This window comes from Cuculus canorus, chromosome 1 (genome assembly GCF_017976375.1).
Source record: "Cuculus canorus isolate bCucCan1 chromosome 1, bCucCan1.pri, whole genome shotgun sequence".
In the NCBI taxonomy this organism is placed as follows: Eukaryota; Metazoa; Chordata; class Aves; order Cuculiformes; family Cuculidae; genus Cuculus; species Cuculus canorus.
In genome coordinates, this window is record NC_071401.1 from 208,897,880 (window position 1) to 208,921,616 (window position 23,737).

General features: G+C 53.8%; 1 protein-coding gene across 1 annotated transcript in view; it reads left to right on the top strand.

Moving 5' to 3' along the window:
* The window catches only part of UBE2H (ubiquitin conjugating enzyme E2 H), a 50,436-nt gene extending 29,223 nt beyond the window's left edge, over positions 1 to 21,213 (top strand). Inside the window, exons 4-7 of the mRNA XM_054058484.1 lie at positions 9,859 to 9,898; positions 10,866 to 10,918; positions 14,787 to 14,915; positions 18,942 to 21,213. Of these exons, the coding sequence (XP_053914459.1) occupies positions 9,859 to 9,898; positions 10,866 to 10,918; positions 14,787 to 14,915; positions 18,942 to 19,066 (347 nt within the window). The 3' untranslated portion in view covers positions 19,067 to 21,213. The remainder of the gene's footprint in view (positions 1 to 9,858; positions 9,899 to 10,865; positions 10,919 to 14,786; positions 14,916 to 18,941) is intronic.
* The last annotated feature ends 2,524 nt before the right edge of the window (positions 21,214 to 23,737 follow it).

The window sequence follows — 23,737 nt, forward strand, 5'->3', positions numbered from 1 at the left end:
GATTCTATGATTTTACCTGCTGTGTGCCTGCTGGTTTATTCCAGACTCCCCAGACCTTCTACCGAGCTTCTCTTGCCCTGTGAGTCTGTTTGAGTGGCTGAAACCTCCTCTGAGTTCCCCACAAGGCTTGCTCTTGCTCCAGGTCTGCCTTGGTGCCTCCTGGGCCAGGGCTGGTTGCCCCAGGAGTGATGTGCAGCTGAAGTTTCAGGTTGAATAAGCAGTCACTTCTAGACGAGAGCTGGCTTAGTAAAGCAGGGCTCAGCTCTGCTACGGGGAGGAAAGAGCTGGAGAGTGGAAATGCCAAGCACTAGGACCCCAGGAAGCTCCCAACCAGCTGCAGGAAGAGGTTTGTTTTTCTTTGTCTGGCCCATTTCTGCTGCCCCAGCCCAGCTTATCTGGGCCACCAGGGCTGAGTGACGTCTGGGCGCCTTCCTCTGGGCCAGACTGATCTCCACACCGCGGCTCTCGGAGGCGGACGCGGTGTGCGGTGCCCGATAGCACGGGGTTTGGTGTCACAGATGGCTCTGGAGCCAGGCTGCGGCCCACCGAGAGCTTTCTGAGCTGTGAGTCAAGCTTGTGAGTGAGACGGGATGCTCTTCTCTCCCAGGTCTGCCCGTTCCTGTGAGGACGAGCATCCTAACCCAGCTCTGGGTAATGCGTGGGCAGCAGTGAGTAGGGAAGGATTTGCAGTGGCAATCTCTGCCCCGCAAAGAGGTGGAAGTGAAGGATTTCGGAGATGGCAGAGCCCAGAGATGGATGGAAGCTCGCCTAGAGCACACGTGTAGCTTGTTCGCAGCCTTTCTGTTCTCAGCACTGCGTGGCTCACGCTGCCAGGGTGACTTGCAGAGTTCAAATCATCCTGTAAGTCGTCACCTGGTATAAGAACAGGATCCAACAGTTTCTTTTCCTTTCATAAACTAGATGTTTATTCTGAAGCTGAAAGCAAAAACACTGTCCTTACAGCTTTCCTTGCTCCTCTGGTGCTCTAGGCTAACGCTTTCTTTCCGTCTTAGAAACTCTTAATGCAGTCTTGAACGTGGCGTGGGCTTTTTGCAGCAAATAACACGATGGCTGGAAGCACATCCATGTGCTGGAGAAAGCTGCTCCTGAGAAATGACTGTTAATAGTCGCTTTCTGCTCTGCTCTAATTGCTTTTATCCCAGCATGGCTCTGAGCGCAAGGTGTGTGAAAACTTGGTGTTCCCTTCAGTGTGGCTTTGAAAAGGCTTTGAAAGTGTGTTCTGGGTTTGTCATCCAGACCTTTTCTTAAACCCCAAGTGAGCGGTGTTGCTCCTCACCTTTGGGGTGTCCAGCAGAAGTCTTCCCTCTCTGCGGTGGCTCTTCTCCTGCCAGATCTCTGCTCCCTGGTCCCATCCACTGTCAGCCAGCAGGGAGCCCTGGTAGCCAAGAGGGCAACCGTGTCCTGGGCGCGTCCAGCACAGCATCGCCAGCCGGGCGAGGGATTGTCCCACTCTGCTCTGCACTGGGGCAGCCCCACCTCGAGCACTGTGGGCGGTTTGGGCACCGCAGGATTAACAGGATCCAAAGCTCCTGGAGAGTATCCAGAGGAGGACACGGAGTTGGGGAAGAGTTTAGAGGGGAAGCATGTGAGGAGCAGCTGAAGTCCCCAGATCTGTTCAGCCTGGAGAAGAGAAGGCTGAGGGGAGACCTCATGGTGCTCTGCAGCTTCTCTCTGATCAGAGGGAATGGCAGGAAGATTCCAGGGGAGGATTAGGTTGGACATCAGGAGAAGGTTCTTCCCTTTGAGGGTAGTGGAGCACTGGACCAGCTCCCAGGGAAGCAGCCACAGCGCTGAGCCTGACAATGTTCCAGAAGCATTTGACGAAGACCCTCAGCCCCGTGATGTGAACGTTGGGTTGTGCTGTGCAGGGACAGGAGTTGGACTCAGTGGTCCTTGTGGGTCCTTTCCAACTCAGGACATTCTGTGATCCACAGCTCCCTTCTCAAATACGTGTGGCATTTATTTCCTGCCCTTCCTGGATTGGGAATTCTTGCCATAGTCCATTAAATGATGCCACCCAAGGGACAGGGCTGACCTGACAGCACAGGGGACGCCTCTGCTTAAAGACCAAAACCATTCCAGGAGCTGAAAAGAGCAGATCCTGGGAGAGCTTCATGTGTTCCATTGTGTCCTGCAGTACCTGCTGTGCTCGGTCATTGCTGTGGGATTGCAGAGATTCCACACGAGGATCCGCGCTCGGTCGTTGCCGCGGGATTGCAGAGATCCCACACCGGGATCCGTGTTCAGTCGTTGCCATGGGATTGCACAGATCCCACACTGGTGCAGGATGACTTTTCCTGGCAGGAGCTGTGCAGCGCACGGTAAAACGTGCTGTGAGAATCCTGGTCTAACCAGAGCCTCCATCCATAGCTCTGGCTTGAGCCGCTCTGACTGGGATGAACACCCTCCTTTCCCTTAATATCCAGATCTCCAGGGTTGGAGCAAACCTCCTGAACTCGAACCGTTTCTTAGCACAAACCCAGCTTGTGAGGACCACACGGTTGCTTGTAAAGCCCATGGTGGCTGCTGCTCTTTGTGCTTTGTCAGTCAGTGTAAATATCCCACGTGCTCATAAGGACCCAGAGCACTCCTGGTTGGATGTTGGATTCTGTTTGTCATTTCTCCTAGACGAAACCTTTTGAGCTGTTGATAGTTTTGGTATCCCTGCTGGCGCTGCTTCCCTGCTTTCCCCTTTCCTCTGGGATTTAGTATCTTCATGGACCTTTCTGCCTGCTCTGTTCGTGCTCTTTCCAAGGGACTTGTGGAGTACTTGGAGTTCTGCTCGGAGCTCCTGAGTCATGAGAACGCTTTGTGGGAGCTTTTGTATGTTTGTAATCAGTCCAAGCGCCTGCAAGGAGCCAGAGATTGATGCTCTTGGATGCCATAAACGTGGGAGGAAGCGCAGAGTGTGAGTGTCCTGCCCCGCTTAGGCGATGGGAGCAGAAACACATGAACCTGGAAGCCCGAGCTCTTCCCTGGAAGCACCAGAAACAGCATGGCCAGCAGGAGCAGGGCAGGGATTGCGCCCCTGGACTTGGCGCTGGGGAGGCTGCCCCTTGAATCCGGGGCTCGGTTCTGGGCTCCTCACTCCAAGAAGGACCCTGAGGGGCTGGAGCGTCCGGAGAAGGGGAAGGTCTGGAGAAGGGGAGGCTGAGGGGAGACCTCATCACTGTCTGCAACTGCCTGAAAGGAGGTTGTGGAGAGGTGGGTGCTGGGCTCTTCTCCCAAGGGACAGGGGATGAGACGAGGAAACGGCCTCAAGTTGTAGCAGGGGAGGTTCAGATTGGATATGGGAGCAATTCCTTCACAGAAAGCGTGGTTAAGCCGTGGCAGAGGCTGCCCAGGACGGTGGTGGAGTCCCCATCCCTGGAGTGGTTTAAAAGCCAAGGAGATGAAGTGCTTAGGGATATGATCTGATAGTGGATGGGGATGGTTGGACTTGATCTCAAAGGTTTTTTCCAACCAGGCAATTCTGCAATTCTATGTTTTATTTTATTGCTAAAACCTGCAGCAAGGCTGGCACCGTCTCGCAAGGGTTCCTTAATGAAAGGTCGCAGCTGAGTTTACAAACAACATGCTCAGAGCCTCCTTCCTCAAAGAACTTCTGTGTATTTGTACACAGTCCCCATTTTCCTCCCCTCTCGGTCCCAGTGATCTGCAGAGATCTCTTATTTGTATCTCACCTTCCTCCTAAGTGCTTTGCAAAACAGTACTGGGACCAGTCCTGTTGAACCTCTCCATTGATGGCAAAGACAAGGTGATCGAGGGCACCCTCAGCAAGTTTGCAGATAGCACCAAGCTGAGGGTGCAGGAGATGGATCCAGAGGGACCTGGATAGGCTGAAGAGGTGGGCCTGTGAGAACCTCATGAGGTTCGACCAGGCCAAGGGCAAGGTCCTACAAGGGTCGGGGCAATCCCTGGTTTCCCAGGCTGGGGGACAACAGGGTAGGGAGCAGCCCTAAGGAGAAGGACTTGGGGTGTTGGGGGAGGAGAAGCTTGACATGAGCTGGCCACGAATGCTCGCCATGGCCAGAAACCCCCCGAGTCCTGGTCTGCATCCAAAGCCGTGGGACCAGCAGGGAGGGAGGGGATTCTGCCCCTCTGCTCCGCTCTGGGGAGACCTCACCTGGAGCCTGTGTCCACTTTTGGAATTCCCAACATAAGAAGGAGATAGAGCTGTTGGAATGGATCCAGAGGAGGCCATGAAGATGGTGTGAGGGCTGGAGCCCCTCTGCTGTGAGGACAGGCTGGGAGAGTTGGAGTTCTTCAGCCTGGAGAAGAGAAAGCTGTGGAGAGACCCTAGAGCAGATTCCAGTGCGGAAAGGGGCTCCAGGAAAGCTGGGGAGGGGCTTTTGATCAGGGAGTGCAGGGATAGGATGAGGGAAACAGTTTAGACCTGAAAGAGGGGAGATTGGCATGAGATATTGGGGAGAAATGTTCTCCTGTGAGCGTGGGGAGGCCCTGGAACAGGTTGTCCAGAGAAGCCGTGGCTGCCCCATCCCTGGAGGTGTTGAAGGCCAGGTTGGATGGGGCTTGGAGCAACCGGATCCATTAGGAGGTGTCCCTGCCCATGGCAGGGGTGGTTCTGGATGGGCTTTGAGGAGGTCCCTTCCCACCCAAACCATTCCGTGGTTCTGGAACACATGGAGGTGCCCCTGCGTGCCTGTGTATGTGTGTAATGGAGGTTGTAGCAGACGGTGCAGGAATGCGGCTGTGTTTCTGTCCACCCAGGATTAACAGATCTCTCCTGGCCTGTAGGGGATGGAGAACAAGGGTTATGAGAGGCGGCTGAGGGCCCTGGAGCTGCTTAGCCTGTTAGTTTTCCTTTTTGATTGCAGCTGCTGCTTTTGCTTTCGGCTCCTCTAAAGATTGCTGTACATTTTTCTCCTTAGCAATTGGCAAGTCACTTATCGCCTGTGACCACTTCGAGGTTGCTCTTCCCTCTGTGTTGATCTTTATTCTGACCTAGAAGTGATCAAAACACTTCTTCTTTCAAACACGCTCGGTTTTGTCTGGGGGGAAAGATGAGACTCCTAGAGGTGATTTGTGTCCCCGTCTCCACACCCCTCTGACGCACAACCAAGCACCCTCTGCGGATTCCCCGCTCCGATTGGAGGTAGGGTCAGATGGACAGAACAGGGTGACTGTTTTCAGCCTGACTTGGCACGGATCCACTACCGCTTTCTGGGCATCAGGTGGTGGAGCACCTAAACAGTGAGATGAACGATAGTGGGCAGTGGCTTTGTGCTCGTTCTGCATGGTGTTGCAGAGAGCGCTGCTCTCCAGGACAGGGACCTGCAGAGGGAACGGGCCAGGCTGGATCCATGGATGGAGGAAACAGCGTGGCCAGCAGGAGCAGGGAAGGGATTGTGCCCCTGGACTCGGCGCTGGGGAGGCTGCCCCTCGAACCCTGGGCTCAGTTCTGGCCCCTCACTTCAAGAAGGACCTTGAAGGGATGGAGCGTGTCCAGAGATGGGAACAGAACCGGGAAATGGTCTGGAGAACAAGAGTTCTGAGAGGTGGCTGAGGGCCCTGGGGCTGTTTATCCTTGAGAAGAGGAGGCTGAGGGGAGACCTTATCGCTGTCTGCAACTGCCTTAAAGGAGGTTGTGGAGAGGTGGGTGCTGGGCTCTTCTCTCAAGTGATGGGATGGGATGAGAGGGAACGGCCTCAAATTGCTCCGGGGCGGGTTCAGACTGGACATCAGGAAGAATCTCTTCATGGAAAGGGTTCTCAGTCCCTGGCAGAGGCTGCCCAGGGCAGTGGTAGAGTCCCCATCCCTGGAGGGGGTTTCAAAGCCGGGAGATGAAGTGCTCAGGGACGGTTCAGTCGTGGACAGGGACGGTTGGACTCGATCTCCACTTTGCACCAGTCCTTACGCTTGCATTGCTGCTTTTCTGCTTCCCACCAGATCTGCTGGCGATTCACTCTGTGCAGGAGGGCCGGAGCCTATCGCTCTGCCAGTGGTTTTTGTGAGCTGCAGCCACGTTTTCCTGTCCGGTTCTTTCTGTTGTGAAGCTGCTGCAGAATTATTTATGGTATTGTTTTGAAAAGCTACTGGAGTTGGAGTACAGTGACATAAACCATTCTGCATCTGCTGTTAATGAGCTGACGCTGTGCAGCACCTCACGCCGCAGCCGTGCTGCGAATGCCTCTGCGGTGAGGGCACAGCGTTATATTTGACCCTGTCATTAGGGCTCTGAACGGGCTCTTGACCTCCAGCCCTGATCCAAAAGGAATCCTTGCCTTCCCTAGGGAGAGAGGGCGCTGGACCTGTGCCCATCAAATGGGGAGCGTTCCGAGTGCTAAACCGCTTGTCCCAGTCCGCAGTGGGAAATGGGTGCTGGGCTGGGACCGGGGCTCTCGCGCCCTCTCTGCCGTCTCTCGCCGTGGTTTCTCATCCTGTGGTGCCTGGTGGGCTCAGGGTTTGTCACCCGAGCAGGCAGTCCCTGAAATGACTAAAATGGGCTTTTTAGAAATGGCAAAGCGATCGCACGTTCCTGTGCACGCTTTTGGGTGTTTGGGGAGGGGGAAGCAATGAACGTGAAGTTGATGTTAATCTTATCTGGCCGTTTGGCAGCGCTGCACGAGCGCTTGGGGGATCTTTTTCCATTAGGTAGGTTGTCCGGTGGTTAAAAAAAGCAGAGGGAAAACGCTGCTCTGACCTCGCTGTGCTGCTCGTGAGCTCTGCCGTGTGCTGATCGCTGGGCACGTGGTCATGCCCCGAGCGCGAGGTGGCCACCGAAGCCACGTTGACTTGGTGTGGTATTTAAAACTCGCTGCATCCTGCTTTGGAGAGCCCCTAATCACCTTTCTACCTCGCCCACCGGGCGAGCTGAGCAGTCCCTGGCTTGGCCTTAATCTCGTGTTAAAAATAAAACTTTCAGGCTGTTGGTGGAAGTCGGGACGGGGATGTCGGGAGCAGTTGTGAGTGCTTGGGTTGGGTGTTTGTTTGGCACCGAGGTGGAACACAGATATGAATCTGCTGTCGCAGTTGCCAGGTAGAGCAGTGTCCAGCGGGCTTTATGTTTTGAGCACAGAGAGCCGATGCATGGGCGAGCATAAGTGGGTATGAACTCGCTCCATGCCGGCACGTTCTCCGGAGCCGGTGGGAAGTCCTCTTGCAGCTACTCCGGCACGGTCCATTCGAGCAGCTGACTCCCCGCTGACTGAGACGGTGTGGAGCGTGGAGGCCGAGATGAGCTGGGTTGGTTGGTGCACTGCTTCTCCTCCTTCCTGACGGCTTCAGCAGGGCCAGCAGCACTCACATCGCTTCTAAAAGCTCTGCTATGTGGGAAAAAAGTCTCCTGAGGGCCTCTCACCTGACCGGCCAGCCAAGCCAGCTGCACTTTGAGCTGAGGCAAGACTGGGCCACCTTTCGAAGCACTGCGTGTTGGATTGCAGCCAGTTCCTGACGTGATGGAGAGGCACCAAGGGATGTTCTTGGGACTGGCAGAGGCTGCCCAGGGCGGAGGTGGAGTCCCCATCCCTGGAGGGATTTAAAAGCCGGGCAGACAAGGTGCTCAGGGGTGGTTCAGTCATGGAGAGGGATGGTTGGACTCGATGATCTCAAAGGTCTTTTCCAACGAAGCAATTCTGTGATTGTGTGATTGCAGTTCAGCAGGTCTACACGTTATTGTCTTCTTGTTGATTGGTGTCTTCTTGTTACGAGGCTCACACAGGATCCTCTCTTCTGTTCTGCTCTATCAGAAACTTAACTTCTCCTCCTTCCCCCGTGAGAGAGAGATAGGATTTGGAATCAGGATGAGTGCTCGCTGCAGCTCTCCAGTGCTGGCGTAATGGATCCGTGACCTGATTTAAACCTGAGAGAGCTGCCGTAGTGTAAATATTTCATGGAACTATGGCTTCTTTTTTTTTTTTAAGTCTGCTTGTTTTCCAAGCTAAATCATGGCAATGTGTTCCTGAAAGACACTTGTTAGCACGAGTCGTTGATGCTGCGCTCGGCTCTCTTGTTAGAGATCGCTCTGGCTTGGAGCGTCACTTCAGACTTGAGCTGTATTTTGTAAAATCTGAGCAGTACGAGTAAACATGGAATTGTGTTTGTGTCATAATACATGGAAAGAAAGGGAGTTAAATCCATATGGCAGCTCCTACTGCAGATGGGAACCATGTGTCACTTCAACGCGATCATTCCTCAGCACTGCTGTGGTGGCTCAAATGGAGTGGCTGAGTGAAGGTGGGGAAGATACAGAGTTTGCCAAATGGTGACAGCAGGGTAGGAAGGATCTACAGAGGGATCTGGCCAGGCTGGATCCATGGATGGAGGCAGGAAGGATCTGCAGAGGGATCTGGCCAGGCTGGATCCATGGATGGAGGGCAGGAAGGATCTGCAGAGGGATCTGGCCAGGCTGGATCCATGGATGGAGGCAGGAAGGGTCTGCAGAGGGATCTGGCCAGGCTGGATCCATGGATGGAGGGCAGGAAGGGTCTGCAGAGGGATCTGGCCAGGCTGGATCCATGGATGGAGGGCAGGAAGGGTCTGCAGAGGGATCTGGCCAGGCTGGATCCATGGATGGAGGCAGGAAGGCTCTGCAGAGGGATCTGGCCAGGCTGGATCCATGGATGGAGGGCAGGAAGGCTCTGTAGAGGGATCTGGCCAGGCTGGATCCATGGATGGAGGCAGGAAGGCTCTGCAGAGGGATCTGGCCAGGCTGGATCCATGGATGGAGGGCAGGAAGGGTCTGCAGAGGGATCTGGCCAGGCTGGATCCATGGATGGAGGGCAGGAAGGCTCTGCAGAGGGACCTGGCCAGGCTGGATCCATGGATGGAGGGCAGGAAGGATCTGCAGAGGGATCCGGCCAGGCTGGATCCATGGATGGAGGGCAGGAAGGCTCTGTAGAGGGATCTGGCCAGGCTGGATCTATGGATGGAGGGTAGGAAGGCTCTGCAGAGGGATCTGGCCAGGCTGGATCCATGGATGGAGGGCAGGAAGGCTCTGCAGAGGGATCTGGCCAGGCTGGATCCATGGGTGGAGGGCAGGAAGGCTCTGCAGAGGGATCTGGCCAGGCTGGATCCATGGATGGAGGGCAGGAAGGGTCTGCAGAGGGATCTGGCCAGGCTGGATCCATGGATGGAGGCAGGAAGGCTCTGCAGAGGGATCTGGCCAGGCTGGATCCATGGATGGAGGGCAGGAAGGCTCTGTAGAGGGATCTGGCCAGGCTGGATCCATGGATGGAGGCAGGAAGGCTCTGCAGAGGGATCTGGCCAGGCTGGATCCATGGATGGAGGGCAGGAAGGGTCTGCAGAGGGATCTGGCCAGGCTGGATCCATGGATGGAGGGCAGGAAGGCTCTGCAGAGGGACCTGGCCAGGCTGGATCCATGGATGGAGGGCAGGAAGGATCTGCAGAGGGATCCGGCCAGGCTGGATCCATGGATGGAGGGCAGGAAGGCTCTGTAGAGGGATCTGGCCAGGCTGGATCTATGGATGGAGGGTAGGAAGGCTCTGCAGAGGGATCTGGCCAGGCTGGATCCATGGATGGAGGGCAGGAAGGCTCTGCAGAGGGATCTGGCCAGGCTGGATCCATGGGTGGAGGGCAGGAAGGCTCTGCAGAGGGATCTGGCCAGGATGGATCCAGCAGAGGAGTTTGATGAATTTTAGGGGAACAGCCACGGAGCTGAGAGTTTTGAGGGAACAGACGCAGAGCCGAGGGTCAGGATGATGCCTGCTTGTTGTAAAGGTGACTGCGCTCTGTATAGCGAAGGTTGGGTTTGCTTTGAAACTGCTCAGATGAGTCCTTGGTCCACGGAATCCAGACTTCTCTTGTGAAAAAGAAAGACTGGTTGTTTTCTGTTATTTATGGTGTCTTTCTTTGCAGGATTCATGAATAAAATTTTCCACCCCAACATCGATGAAGCGTAAGTAGATCCTCTGTGTGTGGTTTTCCTAAGAAGACTGTCTAATCTTAACTGAATTTTGGGTTCACGATAGGAAGCTGATTAGTTGAACAATGCTTTCATTGACCGAATAGAGGGGGAATTCGGTAGGTGTCACAAGTTAACCTGGGGAGTGAGTCAGGACCAGGGAGCTGCGTGCTGCAGACCCTGCTGCAGCTGTGAGCATCTTCATTGACAGGAAACCACAGGTTGCCAGGCCTCCTCCTCGCTGGCATCACGCCGGCTTCCTAGGAACAAGGAACACCATTGGCTAAGCCATTGCTCCCTCTTTAACTGAAGTTCATGTCTGTATTAGAATCCTTCAAAGGAGAAGATAGCATCCTTAGAGCAGCTTCCAATACGGAAGGGGGCTCCAGGAAAGGTGGGGAGGGGCTCTTGATCAGGGAGTGCAGGGACAGGACGAGGGGAGATTGGCATGAGATCTTGGGGAGAAATTGTTCAAAATGAGAGTAGGGAGGCCCTGGCCCAGGTTGTCCAGAGAAGCCATGGCTGCCCCATCCTTGGAGGTGTTGAAGGCCAAGTTGGGTGGGGCTTGGAGCCCCTGATCCAGTGGGAGGTGTCCCTGCCCATGGCAGAGGGGGGTGGGACTGGATGGGCTTTGAGGTCCCTTCCAACCCAAGTCATTCCATGGTTCTGTGATTCCACGTGTGTTTTCAGTTAAAGTTGTTGAGGAGAGCCCCCAGTGCGTGAGTCTCTCCAGCAGAGCCCCACGTGGACCAAATAATTCAGTAATGGCTTCAATTTGCTTTGTTTTGTGCAGACCATGAAGGTTCATGTAGTTGAAGGCCACCTCTCTCTTAACCACAGGAGAGGGATAAATCACAGCTTCTCTGAAATGGGGCAGAGCAGGGGAGGGGGCAGACGGCATTAAATCCGCTGGGTCTTTCTGAGTGTGACTGTTTAATTCCGCCCTTTCCCTGTGTTTCAGGTCGGGAACCGTATGTCTAGATGTAATCAATCAAACTTGGACAGCTCTCTACGGTGAGTTGGACACTCCCTGAAAGCCAGTCGCGTGTTTGATGTGCTGAGGCAACACAGAGCTGGCAGCAGGTGATCTTGGGCCAAATCTTTTGTTTTAATGAATTTTTAGACTTCTCACTGAGCCAAGATCGCATGAAAGGTAAAATTTTCCTATTAAAATACTTCCATAAGCAGCCTTGCAGCCAGATAGGCAAAAATATTCCATGAACCTCACAAAGGATCGCTTGGTCCGTTGCCTGACAATGGCATCGGCCTGTGATTGAGCACTGAGACTGAGGAGCGATTCTAGCTAAAGTGAAACCTAGTCCCAGCTTCCCAGTCCATGTCCTGTATGTGCGTTTGAGCTGCTGTTCTTTGTGCTCAAGGCTATGATCCCACTTCTACAAAAGATGGCACCAGAAACCATTCCTGTTGTTCGCGGCAGCATCACTCTATTGCAGGTGGTCATATGTGTTGTTTCTGGCTATAACTCGCCTTTTTCAGACATATAAGATGATCAACTGGTAGCTGAAGACTTGTTAAAATAGCATACGGGGAAAGACGGGCAGAAGTGTCGATCTGCTGGAGGGCAGGAAGGGTCTACAGTGGTACCTGGCCAGGCTGGATCCATGGATGGAGGCAGGAAGGGTCTGCAGAGGGATCTGGCCAGGCTGGATCCATGGATGGAGGGCAGGAAGGCTCTGCAGAGGGATCTGGCCAGGCTGGATCCATGGATGGAGGCAGGAAGGCTCTGCAGAGGGATCTGGCCAGGCTGGATCCAGGGATGGAGGACAGGAAGGCTCTGCAGAGGGATCTGGCGAGGCTGGATCCATGGACAGGGGGTGGGAAGGCTCTGCAAAGGGACCTGGCGAGGCTGGATCCATGGACAGAGGGTGAGAAGGGTCTTCAGAGGGACCTGGCCAGGCTGGATCCATGGGCTGAAACCAGTGAGATGATCTTCAACAAGGCCAAGTGCTGGGTCCTGCTCTTGGAACATAACAACCCCGAGCAGCTCCAGACTTGGGGAGGAGCAGCTGGAAAGCTGCCTGGAGGAGAAGGACTTGGGGCTCTTGGTCAACAGTGGCTGAACATGAGCCAGCAGTGGCCCAGGTGGCCAAGAAGGCAAATGGCATCCTGGCCTGTACCAGAAACAGCGTGACCGGTCCTTGTGTAGTAGACATGTGGTGTGATGAGTGCAGGCATGACTCTGGTGATGTTGCTAATGGAGGAAGAGGATGCTCTTGTGTCCTGGGAGGATCTGGAGGAGTTAAAGCCCTGTTGGCAGACCAAGCCCTATGCTGGGGATGAGCCTGCATGGTCCAGTCGTCAGCAGGTGCGGCATGTGCTGCTGTTCCTCAGCCTGAAATGCCACCTGCAGATCGTGAGGATGAAAGTGTGAATGTGGTGCTGGCTTTGTGCTCTGGTAGCCAGGGCTCTGCTCTGGGAGCCGTGCAGAGAGACCCCGTCCGCGTTCCTCAGCGCGCTCTCCAGGTGGCCACAGCAGGGATTCCGCTCAGTGTCCAGAGTTAAGGGCTCTGAGGTCACTGCCCTCCATCAAATCTGGTTCAACCTCTCACCTGGAGCGCTGCGACCAGTTCTGGAGCTCTCAGTGCAGGTAGGACCTGGAGCTGTTGGAACGGGTCCAGAGGAGGCCACGGAGATGACGTGAGGGCTGGAGCCTCTCTGCTGTGAGGACAGGCTGGGAGAGTTAGGGTTGTTCAGCCTGGAGAAGAGAAGGCTGCGCTGAGACCTTAGAGCAGCTTCCGGTACGGAAAGGGGCTCCAGGAAAGCTGGGGAGGGGCTCACGATCAGGGGGTGCAGGGACAGGATGAGGGAAATGGTTTTGAGCTGAAAGAGGGGGGATTGAGATGTGATCTTGGGGAGAAGTGTTCTCCTGTGAGGGTGGGGAGGCCCTGGCTCAGGTTGCCCAGAGCAGTGGTGGCTGCCCTATCCCTGGAGATGTTGAAGGCCAGGTTGGATGGGGCTTGGAGCCCCTGATCCAGTGGGAAGTGCCCCTGCCCGTGGCAGGGAGTGGATGGACTTCGAGGTCCCTTCCGACCCAACCGATTTCACAGTTCTATGAATGGCAGCTCTGCGAGGCTTGGTGGTGCCAGGGCTCAGGAATGATCACAGAGCCTCATTCCTGCGCGAGACAGGTTGGGATGGGCAACTGCTCATGTGACAAATCCTAGGGAGCGTCGGGCTTCCCTTCTGGCAGCTCCACTCTGGTCCATGCTGGAAGAGACTGGGGATGCTCCTCCACAGGCAGGATTTCTCTCCCACAAGGAAAGAGATGCTCCCTTCAGTGTGGGAGGAAGGGAGGATCTCGATGCAATGTGTGGAGAACATTTGCAAACGAACACCAACGTGCAACCCCACATGACGGGTGCTGCTCTGCCTGTATCAGCGGCTTTGAGGCGCACCGCCCTGCACTGGGGGTTCAGTCTCTGCTCTGCCTGGGTGCACGTGATCCATCTGCGGCCTGAGGAGAGGTGACGGCACAGGGCTTGTTTCTGAGCATCCACACTGCCCAAGAGCAGGACTTGTCATCTTGGGGGTGGGGGAAGAGGGTTTTGTGTCTCCACGGTCACTCGTCGGCACCGGGAGCGCGTTTGCTGTTGTGGGCTTTCTGGTGACAGATGCCAGCCAGCACCAAGGTGTTACCGTAAGCACTTTGTGCTCTGCGAGTTGTTTTGAGTCAGAGAAGGAACTCCTTGGTTGCTCTTACTGTGAACAGAGTCCCCTAAAGCACCTGTGTCACGGTTTAGCCCTGGCCTGGCTGATTTTGGCAGCTAAAACGAGCAGTTGTGGGCTCCCAGTTGCCTTCCTTCCTCACTCCAGGAAAGGGAAATGAGAGGAAAAAGACTCATAGATTGAAAACTAAAACTACAGCTGTAATGAAATAATAATAGCTACGAATATCTGAGGTGGTGCCCCAACCCCTCGATGACTTCACGTCACCACAGATGCTGGAGAGCAAGCGTGAGGGAATGGGTCCAGGCTGGGAGGGAGCTGAGCTCAGGCGCTGGATTCAGGAATGCGTGGATCCAGATCAGGGCAAGCAGACAGACGAGGTCCTCGCTGGGCATCGGCTGTCGCAGAAGAGACCCTCATGATCCCTCAGTTTTATCCCGAGCGTGATGTCTATGGGATGGAACCCGCTGCTGGTCAGTTTGGGGTCTTCTGTCCTGTCCACCCCTCCCTGCAGGTGTGACCTTTGTTCTCCTGTTTGATTCATGGCTCCTCCAGCTCGAGGGTGGCTTTGATTTCTGTAGGAATAAGTACAGACATTGGCCATTTTGTGTTCCAGTGCCTCATGTGATCCTTGCTAGAGAGAAACTACCTGAAAAACATGCAGTGAACTCAGAAAATGAAATTACTTGGATGAGACTGAGCTAAAGTCAGAAAACTCATTCCAGTTTAGCTCCAACCACAGCATTCAGGAAGGTGCTTTGTGCTCGAGGTACAACACTTTGGCCATGGGGCACAAGACATCTAAAGGCAGTAATGGGAGTGGAAGCAGAAGGATTCAGTGAGGGGTGAAGCATGGCACTGTTCTTGTCTCCTTTTTTCAAGCCAGGGCTGATCCTCAGTGGGAAATGAGTCGATTGTGATCTTCGTCTTTGCCTAACGTGCAGGTGTCTCTGTCTGCGTTGGTGGGTATCGAGCAGTCACTGCAGGCAGCTTAGGAGCCGCAGCGTGGCCCCAGCAGAGCAGCTCCTGCAGCCGCGGGGCTTCCCCCACCCTAGTTTCCTTTATTTCAGCTCCTGCCCGGGTTTTCAGGGCGTTTGCCCTTGAAGCTTCATGCTGCAGTGCCGGCGCTCAAAGGGCAATCAATCGGGCTGACTGTGGGCCTGCGGGACATGAATAATGTGCCTTTCCTTTGCAGATCTCACCAATATCTTTGAATCGTTCCTGCCCCAGCTGCTGGCCTATCCTAACCCTATAGATCCTCTAAATGGCGATGCTGCAGCCATGTACCTCCACCGACCAGAAGAGTACAAACAGAAAATTAAAGGTAAGGGTCTAAATAACACCGTGCGTTGCGAGCGGCGCTACTGCGATTCCTCCCTGGGGACAAGGACTGTGCTGCACATCTGTGTCAGTGACTGTCCCTTCCCATTTCAGGGGCCCCGTCCATTTAAATGGGAGCAGCACGGCCTCACGTGGCACCAGGGGACATTCAGATCGGATATCAGAAAGTATTTCTTTCCTGAGAGTGGTGAAGTCCTGGCAGAGGCTGCCCAGGGTAGTGGTAGAGTCTCCATCCCTGGAGGGGCTTAAAACACATGTAGACGGGGCTTTCCAGGACAGGGTTCGATCAGCAGAGTGGGCTTGACTGAGGTTGGACTGGATGAGCTTGGAGGGCTTCTCTACCCTCAACGATTCGAAGCGAAGGGTGATGAGGTGCTGCTTCGGCACCTGCACGGCGTTAATTCCATTAGCAGAGCCTAAACAGGGAGGCTGTAAGGTTAGGATTCAACACGGCTGTGAGAGAGCAGAGAAACAGTTTGGAAGAAAGGGTGTGCGACCCAAGAAGGGACCTGAAACGGGAGCGTCTGGTTGCACTGTTACAGAATAGAAAGTGGCTCATCTATGGAAAAAGGAGCCAAGAGAAGCCACCGAGGAGTCAGTGACACAGCTTGGAAAGCACTTTTGTACTCTGACAGAGCAGGAATGTTCATTAAAGGCCAGATAATTGTTCCTTGCTCCCTCTTCATTAATCCAGGGCTTTTCTAGTGCTGTGCCTGGTTCTAGGGCTGCCGTTTTGAGAAGGATCCAGGCCTGTTAGTAACATCTCAAAGGGTGTGAGAAGGGCAGAGGTCTTGAGGATGAGAGGTGGAAAGAACTGGAGGAGTTCAGTCTGGAGGACCAAACAGGGCAATGAGCTTTGAGGTGTCAAAGGAGCCTTCAAAGAGGAAGGGAATGATTTATCCTGCAATCAACATGAGTAGGATATGGTCACCAGTGTAGCCGGGCTCGGGAAGACCCGATGAAACATTGCTGGTGACTGGGGAGGGCAGGGAGAGCTTCTGTGTCTGCCTCTGGAAGAGCTGCAAGGGCGTGCAGTGCTCCATGCTTGGGGAAGAGCAGCTGGAAAGCTGCCTGGAGGAGAAGGACCTGGGGGTGTTGGTTGACAGCGGCTGAACATGAGCCAGCAGTGGCCCAGGTGGCCAAGAAGGCCAATGGCATCCTGGCCTGTACCAGAAACAGCAGGAGCAGGGCAGGGATTGTGCCCCTGGACTCAGCGCTGGGGAGGTCGCCCCTTGAATCCTGAGCACATTTCTGGACCCCTCACTCCAAGAAGGACCTTGAGGGCCTGGAGCGTCTGGAGAAGGGAACAGAGCTGGGGAAAGGTCTGGAGAACAAGGGTTCTGAGAGGTGGCTGAGCGCCCTGGGGCTGTTTAGCCTGGAGAAGAGGAGGCTGAGGGGAGACCTCATCGCTGTCTGCAACTGCCTGAAAGGAGGTTGTGGAGAGGTGGGTGCTGGTCTCTTCTCCCAAGTGACAGGGGATGGGACGAGACAGAACAGCCTCAAGTTGTGCCAAGGGAGGTTTAGACTGGATATTGGGAAACATTCCTTTACAGAAAGGGTTCTCAGTCCCTGGCGAAGGTTGCCCAGGGCAGTGGTGGATTCCCCATCCCTGGAGTGGTTTAAAAGCTGGGCAGATGAGGTGCTCAGGGATGGTTCTGTTGTGGACAGGGACAGCTGGACTCGATGATGTCCAAGATCTTTTCCAACTGAATGATTCTGGGATTCTACTATTCATCAGCTGCAGTTTTCGTTCAGAGGTGGAACCACAAGCCAAGCCAAGAAAAGCCATGATTTAGGCACCGAGTTTCTCAGCTGTCTTTGCCCGACTCCTCTGGCAGCTGCATGATGGCAGTGTGTGAGGTGCCCTGCGAATCTGTCCTGCTCCATATCCTGAGCCTGTTGCAGCCTTTTCATACGAACAAGCTTTCCAGGGAAAATAATATGTTGGATACAACCTCCAGGGCCAGCACAAGGGACACTCGGGGTGTCCTCTGTGCTCTAATGAAACAGGAATAGAAAGAGATGGACCCTGGAAAAAAGCAAATGGATGCTAGCCTCCAGCCAGAGCTTCAGGGGGAATCTGAGGACACCTCAGAGGAGCTAAATGGGGTATCTGCTCCTTCGTCTCCATCCTGACAGCCCAGTACCAGCTGTGGAGATGATCTGGAAGGAGCTTTAAGTGCTTGCAACGTCTCATGTCGTATGTACCCAAGAGTCTGGCTCCTGCTGTCTCTTCCCAGGCTTTGCGTGACAAGTGTAGGTTGGAGCTCAACGCCGTCATTCCTCATGATGTAGCGCTCTTCAAAATAGCCTTGGACGTGTTAAAATTGATGCCCTGGGTTGTAGTTAGTGGCTTCTCTGCTCTGGAAAGCTCAGCAGCACAATTAAATAACAGATTCATGCTTTTCTTTATATTTTAGTTATGAGCTCATGGAGCAGTTGTTTGATGTAGCGGAGGTGAGGAGATGGGCATTGGGGTAGAGATGTGGCCTGAGATTTGTAGTTCCTGTGATGCTTGGTAGGAGACCTGAGCAAGCTGTGCATGAAAATGTCCGCTCGCATTACCAATATTCGGCCACAGACAGAGATTCTTGGCATCGGGACTGTCGAGTAGATGCAGTGGTTCAAGACACGGAGCCAAGTGCTCCTTGCATTAAAGGCGCCCTCAGCAGGTTTACAGGTGACACCAAGTTGAGTGGTAATGGTGACACTCCTGAGGGACAGCATGCCATCCAGAGGGAAGGGATGTCATCGAGAGGGACCTGGGCAGGCTGGATAAGTGGGGCTGTGAGAACCTCATGAGGTTCAACCAGCAAGGTCCTACACCTGGGTCAGAGCAACCCTCAATATAGGCTGGGGGATGATGTGATTGGGAGCAGCCTTGAGGAGAAGAACTTGGGGTGCTGGGGGAGGAGAAGCTCCCCATGAGCTGGCAACGTGCACTCACAGTCCAGAAACCACCTGTGTCCTGGGCTGCATCCAAAGCCGTGGGACCAGCAGGGAGGGAGGGAGGGAGGGGATTCTGCCCCTCTGCTCCTCTCTGGAGAGACCCCACCTGGAGCCTGTGCCCAGTTCTGGAATCCCCAGCAGAAGAAGGAGATGGAGCTGCTGGAACGGGTCCAAAGGAGGCCATGGAGATGATGCGAGGGCTGAAGCCCCTGTGCTGTGAGGACAGGCTGGGAGAGTTGGGGTTGTTGAGGCTGGAGAAGAGAAGGCTGTGGGGAGACCTTAGAGCAGCTTCCAGTATGGAAAGTGGCTCCAGGAAAGCTGGGGAGGGGCTCTTGATCAGGGAGTGCAGGGACAGGATGAGGGGAACAGTTTTGATCTGCAAGAGGGGAGATTGAGATGAGATCTTAGGGAGAAATATTTTGCTGTGAGGGTAGGGAGGCCCTGGCCCAGGTTGCCCAGGGAAGCCGTGGCTGCCCCATCCCTGGAGGTGTTCAAGGCCAGGTTGGATGGGGCTTGGAGCAACCGGATCCATTGGGAGGTGTCCCTGCCCATGGCAGAGGGGGTGGGACTGGATGTGCTTGGAGGTCCCTTCCCACCGACCCATTCCAGGATCCTATGATTGTGCTCCCAGAGGAGAGCTGCTTCTTGCGGACCTCATTCCTGGGGATGAAGTAAAGAACATACAGCTGGGCCAGCTGCTGGGCTGGGACAGGGATGTGACATTCCTGTTCCCTCTTTCTTCACTATATTAATCTGCTGTTTGGAGGTGGCTTTGTTGTATTTGAGTAGTGGACCCTGGAGGGGTTTCAGAGTCAGGCAGACGAGGTGCTCAGGGATGGTTTAGTTGTGGACAGGGACGGTTGGACTCAATGGTCTCAAAGGTCTTTTCCAACCAAGCGATTCTAGGTTTCCATGATTGCCGCCTTTGGTCTACACCATGCGATTGCCCGTGTGACTTCCCAAACCTGAGGTGACCCGACCAGTCACCGGTGGTCATCCCCTCACCTTCTGACTGCAAGTATGCACCGTTTACCTGTCTTTTCTCTCCTGTCGCACACAGAATACATCCAGAAATATGCAACAGAAGAAGCACTAAAAGAACAGGAAGAAGGCACCGGAGACAGCTCATCCGAGAGTTCCATGTCTGACTTCTCGGAAGACGAGGCTCAGGACATGGAGTTGTAGTAGAAGAGGCAACCTGCTTTTCAGAGAGAGACTCTAATTTCCTAACCGTGAGAAGCAGACTATAATATTCATATTTAAACAAAGCAATTTTTTTTATTACTAAACAAGGTTTTTATGAATAATAGCATTGATATATATATATCTCACCCTTTAGATCTTGATTTTCTTGGTCATTTCTTGAACCCGAGGTGCATCGCATATTCCCACATTCCATTTTGGTAGCAATATGCAGCCCGAATGCATGCATTCAGATTCCATTTGGCCAAGTCATCAACTTGTGTGCTACTGAACTGTCAGCCGGAAGAGCTGCCCTGGTAGGTAGGGAGTTTAGCAAGACGACTTTTGCTTTCTTATCGATGTTTCCAAAGACACCACCTTGGACGTGAACGTGGAATGACGTTTTCTCAGAGTGTAAAGTCGGGGGGACGGTGCACGGACTGTGTAGAGCGGTGGGGTGGAAGGTGCTCCTTGAGGTCAACCTTGCTGATCGTTACTTCACATGGAGTCACATTTAAAAGAGAATAAAACAAGAACAGACGATACAAATGCGTGGAGCTACTCAGAGCGTCGAGGCGTAAACATATTCCGACTTGGATTGTCGGTCTGGTTTTGTATGTGGGCTCCTGCCTGCCCTCCTGAACTGCAGGGACTGACAACCACTGCTCTATTCGCTTTTGGGACTTTGGAAAGCCTTCATCTGGATGTTGTTCACTTTCTCGGTCTGGATTACAAGCTGTTCCCTTTCCGGGAGGATAAAAACCCGACACAGACCACAGAGGATGCTCTCTGTGACGCAGCTGGAGCGCGGGCGAAGCCAGACTCTTACCTTGTCGTAGTTTTGAACCTGCTGCCCTTTAACAGCTTCAAGTTTGCTTTCTTTCTGGTCAAACACCTCGTGAACTCTCTCCGTCTCCCATGAGGGCCCCTGACTGGAGGGATGAGCCTCGCTGAGAGCTTCCGACCCATGAAGACCGGCCCATTGGCTGTCGTCCACGAACCCATCGGCACGCATTTCATTCTCCTTTTCTCCTTCAGCTTGGTTTCCCATCTGCTTGTGTGTGTGCAACAGGATTAAAGCTCCTTAAGAGTTAACAAAGAGTATGAGCTAGAAAACAATTGAGACAATAAAAAAAGCCTAAAAGCACCAATTGAGGAAGGAAGTGAATCTGCTCTGTTTTGTTTGGGTTTTTTTTTTTTTGTTTTCCAGGATGCTTCCGAGTTGGAATGTTTGATTTCTCCTGGTGTCCTTCCGCCAGCTGAAGTTTCTCTTTGTTTCGATGAAATCTGACGTGGTAGAAGTCGCCCTGGGACGCCGCTGTACTTGAATTTGGATGATTGTGCATTGGAGATCCAAACTAAGATGAATTTTTAAAGCAGAATGTTACCTGCTGTGCTCTTTGGGGAGGGTTGGAGGGGTTATTCAGTCAAGCTCTTTTAATTTATGGTGCGGCCTACGGGATGGCACATGGGAAGATCCTCTGACCCTAAGCGACTCGAGCTGGGTTTGGGATGCCAGAGCAGTTCCTTTGTCCCAGAATCATTGGGGTTTGGGGTTTTTTTTTGCTTTAGAAATGCCACCGAGTTTTGAGTTGTCGGGGTTGGAAGGTTACAATCCTCTTTCTGATTCATAAAGCACAATCAGTTTATTCTTTTTTCTTTTGGGGGGGAAAAAAAAACCCCTCATAAAGTACCACTTTGCTTTAGCATGATTTTCCTTAATAAAAACGTACAAAGAGTTTCCTTTTGGTTGATTTACGGGCATGAAACGAAGGTTTTTTTCCTCGCCTTTCCCCCCGTTTTCATTTTGAAGCAGTGGTGTTAGGGCTGTGGCTAGTGACTGTGCTGAAGTTCTCTCTCTCTAGCATTTGTGGCTTGTCGGAGGGGTAATATTAACTATTTAACATGTAATGGTGTCCTTAACTCTTATCTAGCACGCTGTTTGTCTCATTACTTTGGGGAGGGAGGGGCCACGTTTTGCTGGCACTGTTTAACTTGCTTACCTGCTGGCCTAGCAGTTTGCTTGTGCTATAACCTTTACTGTAGGTGCTACTTAGGAGTAGAGTTAAGTGCTGGGTGGTGATATCGGTTCAAAAGACAAAAAAAAAAAAACCCAAAAAAAATCACAATAAAAATTTGTATTTTTTCAATATTGTATAAAAACAGTGTTCTAATTCCCTCCCCCCCTCCTCTTTTGCACGTTTCTCTTCCCCATCGCTCCATCCTCTCAGAGCCTCAAACCACTCCCGCGTTCCCCTCTTCTGCTCCACAGGGATCCCCCCAAAACAAAGCTGTGGCGCGCCAGGGCCGACTTCTGCCACAGGAGGATGCGCAGGGCTCCCGGAGCTCTGCCGGGTTCTGTGCGGAGAGCCACAGAGACCGGTTCTTCACGGCTTTACATCGGAAGGGGGAAGACTGAGATGAGATCTTAGGGAGAAATTCTTCACACTGAGGGAGGTGAGGCCCTGGCCCAGGTGGCCCAGAGAAGCCGTGGCCGCCCCATCCCTGGAGGTGCTCAAGGCCAGGCTGGATGGGGCTTGGAGCCCCTGATCCAGTGGGAGGTGTCCCTGCCCACGGCAGGGGGTGGGATTGGATGGGCTTTGAGGTCCCTTCCAGCCCAACCCATTCCAGGACTCTTCCCGGCACTCCGAGCTGTGCCAACTCTCGCTGCGCCAGCGCAGAGCATCACCCAAGGAAGACCCAACTGCGAAAGCGCTGCTGTAAAGAAACACCTGTCCTGGGCATGGGATGCTGCCGGGGGTTGGAGTAGATCTGGGTCTGCTATGGGGTCGGGAACGCCTGCTCCCAGCTCCCAGCCGCCACTGCTTCTCCCCTCCATCATTTCTCTCCTTTTTATCCCAAATCCCCCTCCTTCTCCCAGAAGAAACCTCCCCCAACCAGTTTGTACCTACAGCTGCACCTGCAGAGTCTGGAGGAGAAGTTGGAGCCGGATGCAAGCAAGATAAGGCTTTTTTTTTGTCAGTTTGAGGGTTTTTTCTTCTTCCCTGGAAACAGCGGTGGTGTCTCCTCACTCTCTGTTGGAGCAATGGGAATTTGCCAGCCAGCCCTGACAGACCCTGGGCTGATCTCTTCACCCCTCGGTGCTGCTCTGGAAACAACTTTCCGCTTGTGTTCCCACAGCTTCTCCTTTTGCCGATGCGAGGAGCTGAGCGGCTGCAGCCCTCGCCGTGACCCCCCTGCGCGTTCCCCTGTCCCAGGGCTCGGGTCAGCACCAGCTCATCCTCCTGCATCCACCACATCTGTGGTGGAACCCCAACCCATCTCTTTCCTCTTTACGTGTCTACTCATCCCTCAACGCATCAAAGCACCTTCCCACGCCGCCACGGGCAGGAACCCTCCTCACCAACCGCTGGGAGGTATTTGACCATTTCTCGCCCCTTTTTTGCTGCTTTTTTTGCTCATCCAAGTTCTGCCGGCGCTCGAGTGGTGAGGCTGCAGCAGGAGAGGTGGCCCTGGTGTTGCTGCCTGTGCTTGGTACCCATCACGCGACACTGGAAGAGGTCAGGGGTGGGTTTTGACCTTGATTTGAGGCAGCTTTTCATGTTTTTTTTTCTTTTCTTTTTTTTTTCACCTCTTTTTCTTGCGTTCCTGACGCAGGAGGTGTATCCACCACCCTGCCAAGATGCTTCTCTAAGACCACAACCGCTCTGGTAGTTGTGTATAATTAAAGAACTGTAAACCATTTTTTTTTCAAATAAAATCTGTATATACCTTGAAGCTTGGCTCGTGCTCGGTCACCCAGAGCTTGGCAGGAAACACCCTGGACTTCGTTGCGTTGACTCTGCATCCCTTCAGGACTCCACCCTTGGCCCATCTATAATGGATCAAAGTCATCCTGGGGCATCTTCTGCCCGGAGAGGACCCGCTTGGAGGTGGAAGCGGAGGTTGTTGCACACTCCCAATGCGCTGATGGTGCTGCTCAGGACGCCGGCACCTTCTTCACAGTTTGCAAGCAGGTGGGTGATGTCCTTCCATGCCTGGTGACCGACTCTGGGCACCAAAGCTGATTTTTAGTGTCTTGTGCTGGAAGTGAGGGATCGATGTGGCTACAGGGCATCCGTCCCTCCCCACCCCTTCACCTGCGCAGCCTCGTAGGGTGGATTTCTTTTGGGGTTTCTCCTTGCAGCAGGACAAGTCGTTACAAGTAACGCTGTCCAAGATGCTGCAGATGTCGTGGGAGCCGTTCGGTGTCCTGGGCCAGTAATTGCAGCAGAAATGGCTCTTTTCTGTACAATCACAACTAATTTTGGCTGGATGCTACGTGAGAATTGGGGTAATCTGAGCAGGGGATGTGATGGAGAGTGGGAGCAGCTCGAGGACCTCTGAAGTGGCACTCTGGGATGACCACGGGTGGGACAGGAAAGGTGGCATCAGCCTGGCATCTGGCTTATCCTGCTCCAACTCGCTGCAGCTGCTGTCGGAAATCTGCTGGAGCTGAATAACGTCTCTCCCTCCTCCTCCCTGCGCCATCCAGAGGGACCTGTGTGAACCTCATGGAGTTCAGCCAGGCCAAGGGCAAGGTCCTGCACCAGGGTCAAGGCGATTCCAAGCACAAATTGGGAGCAGCCCTGGGGAGAAGGACTTGGGATGCTGGGGGAGGAGAAACTCCACGAGCCAGCAACGTGCGCTCCCAGCCCAGAAACCCCCCCGTGT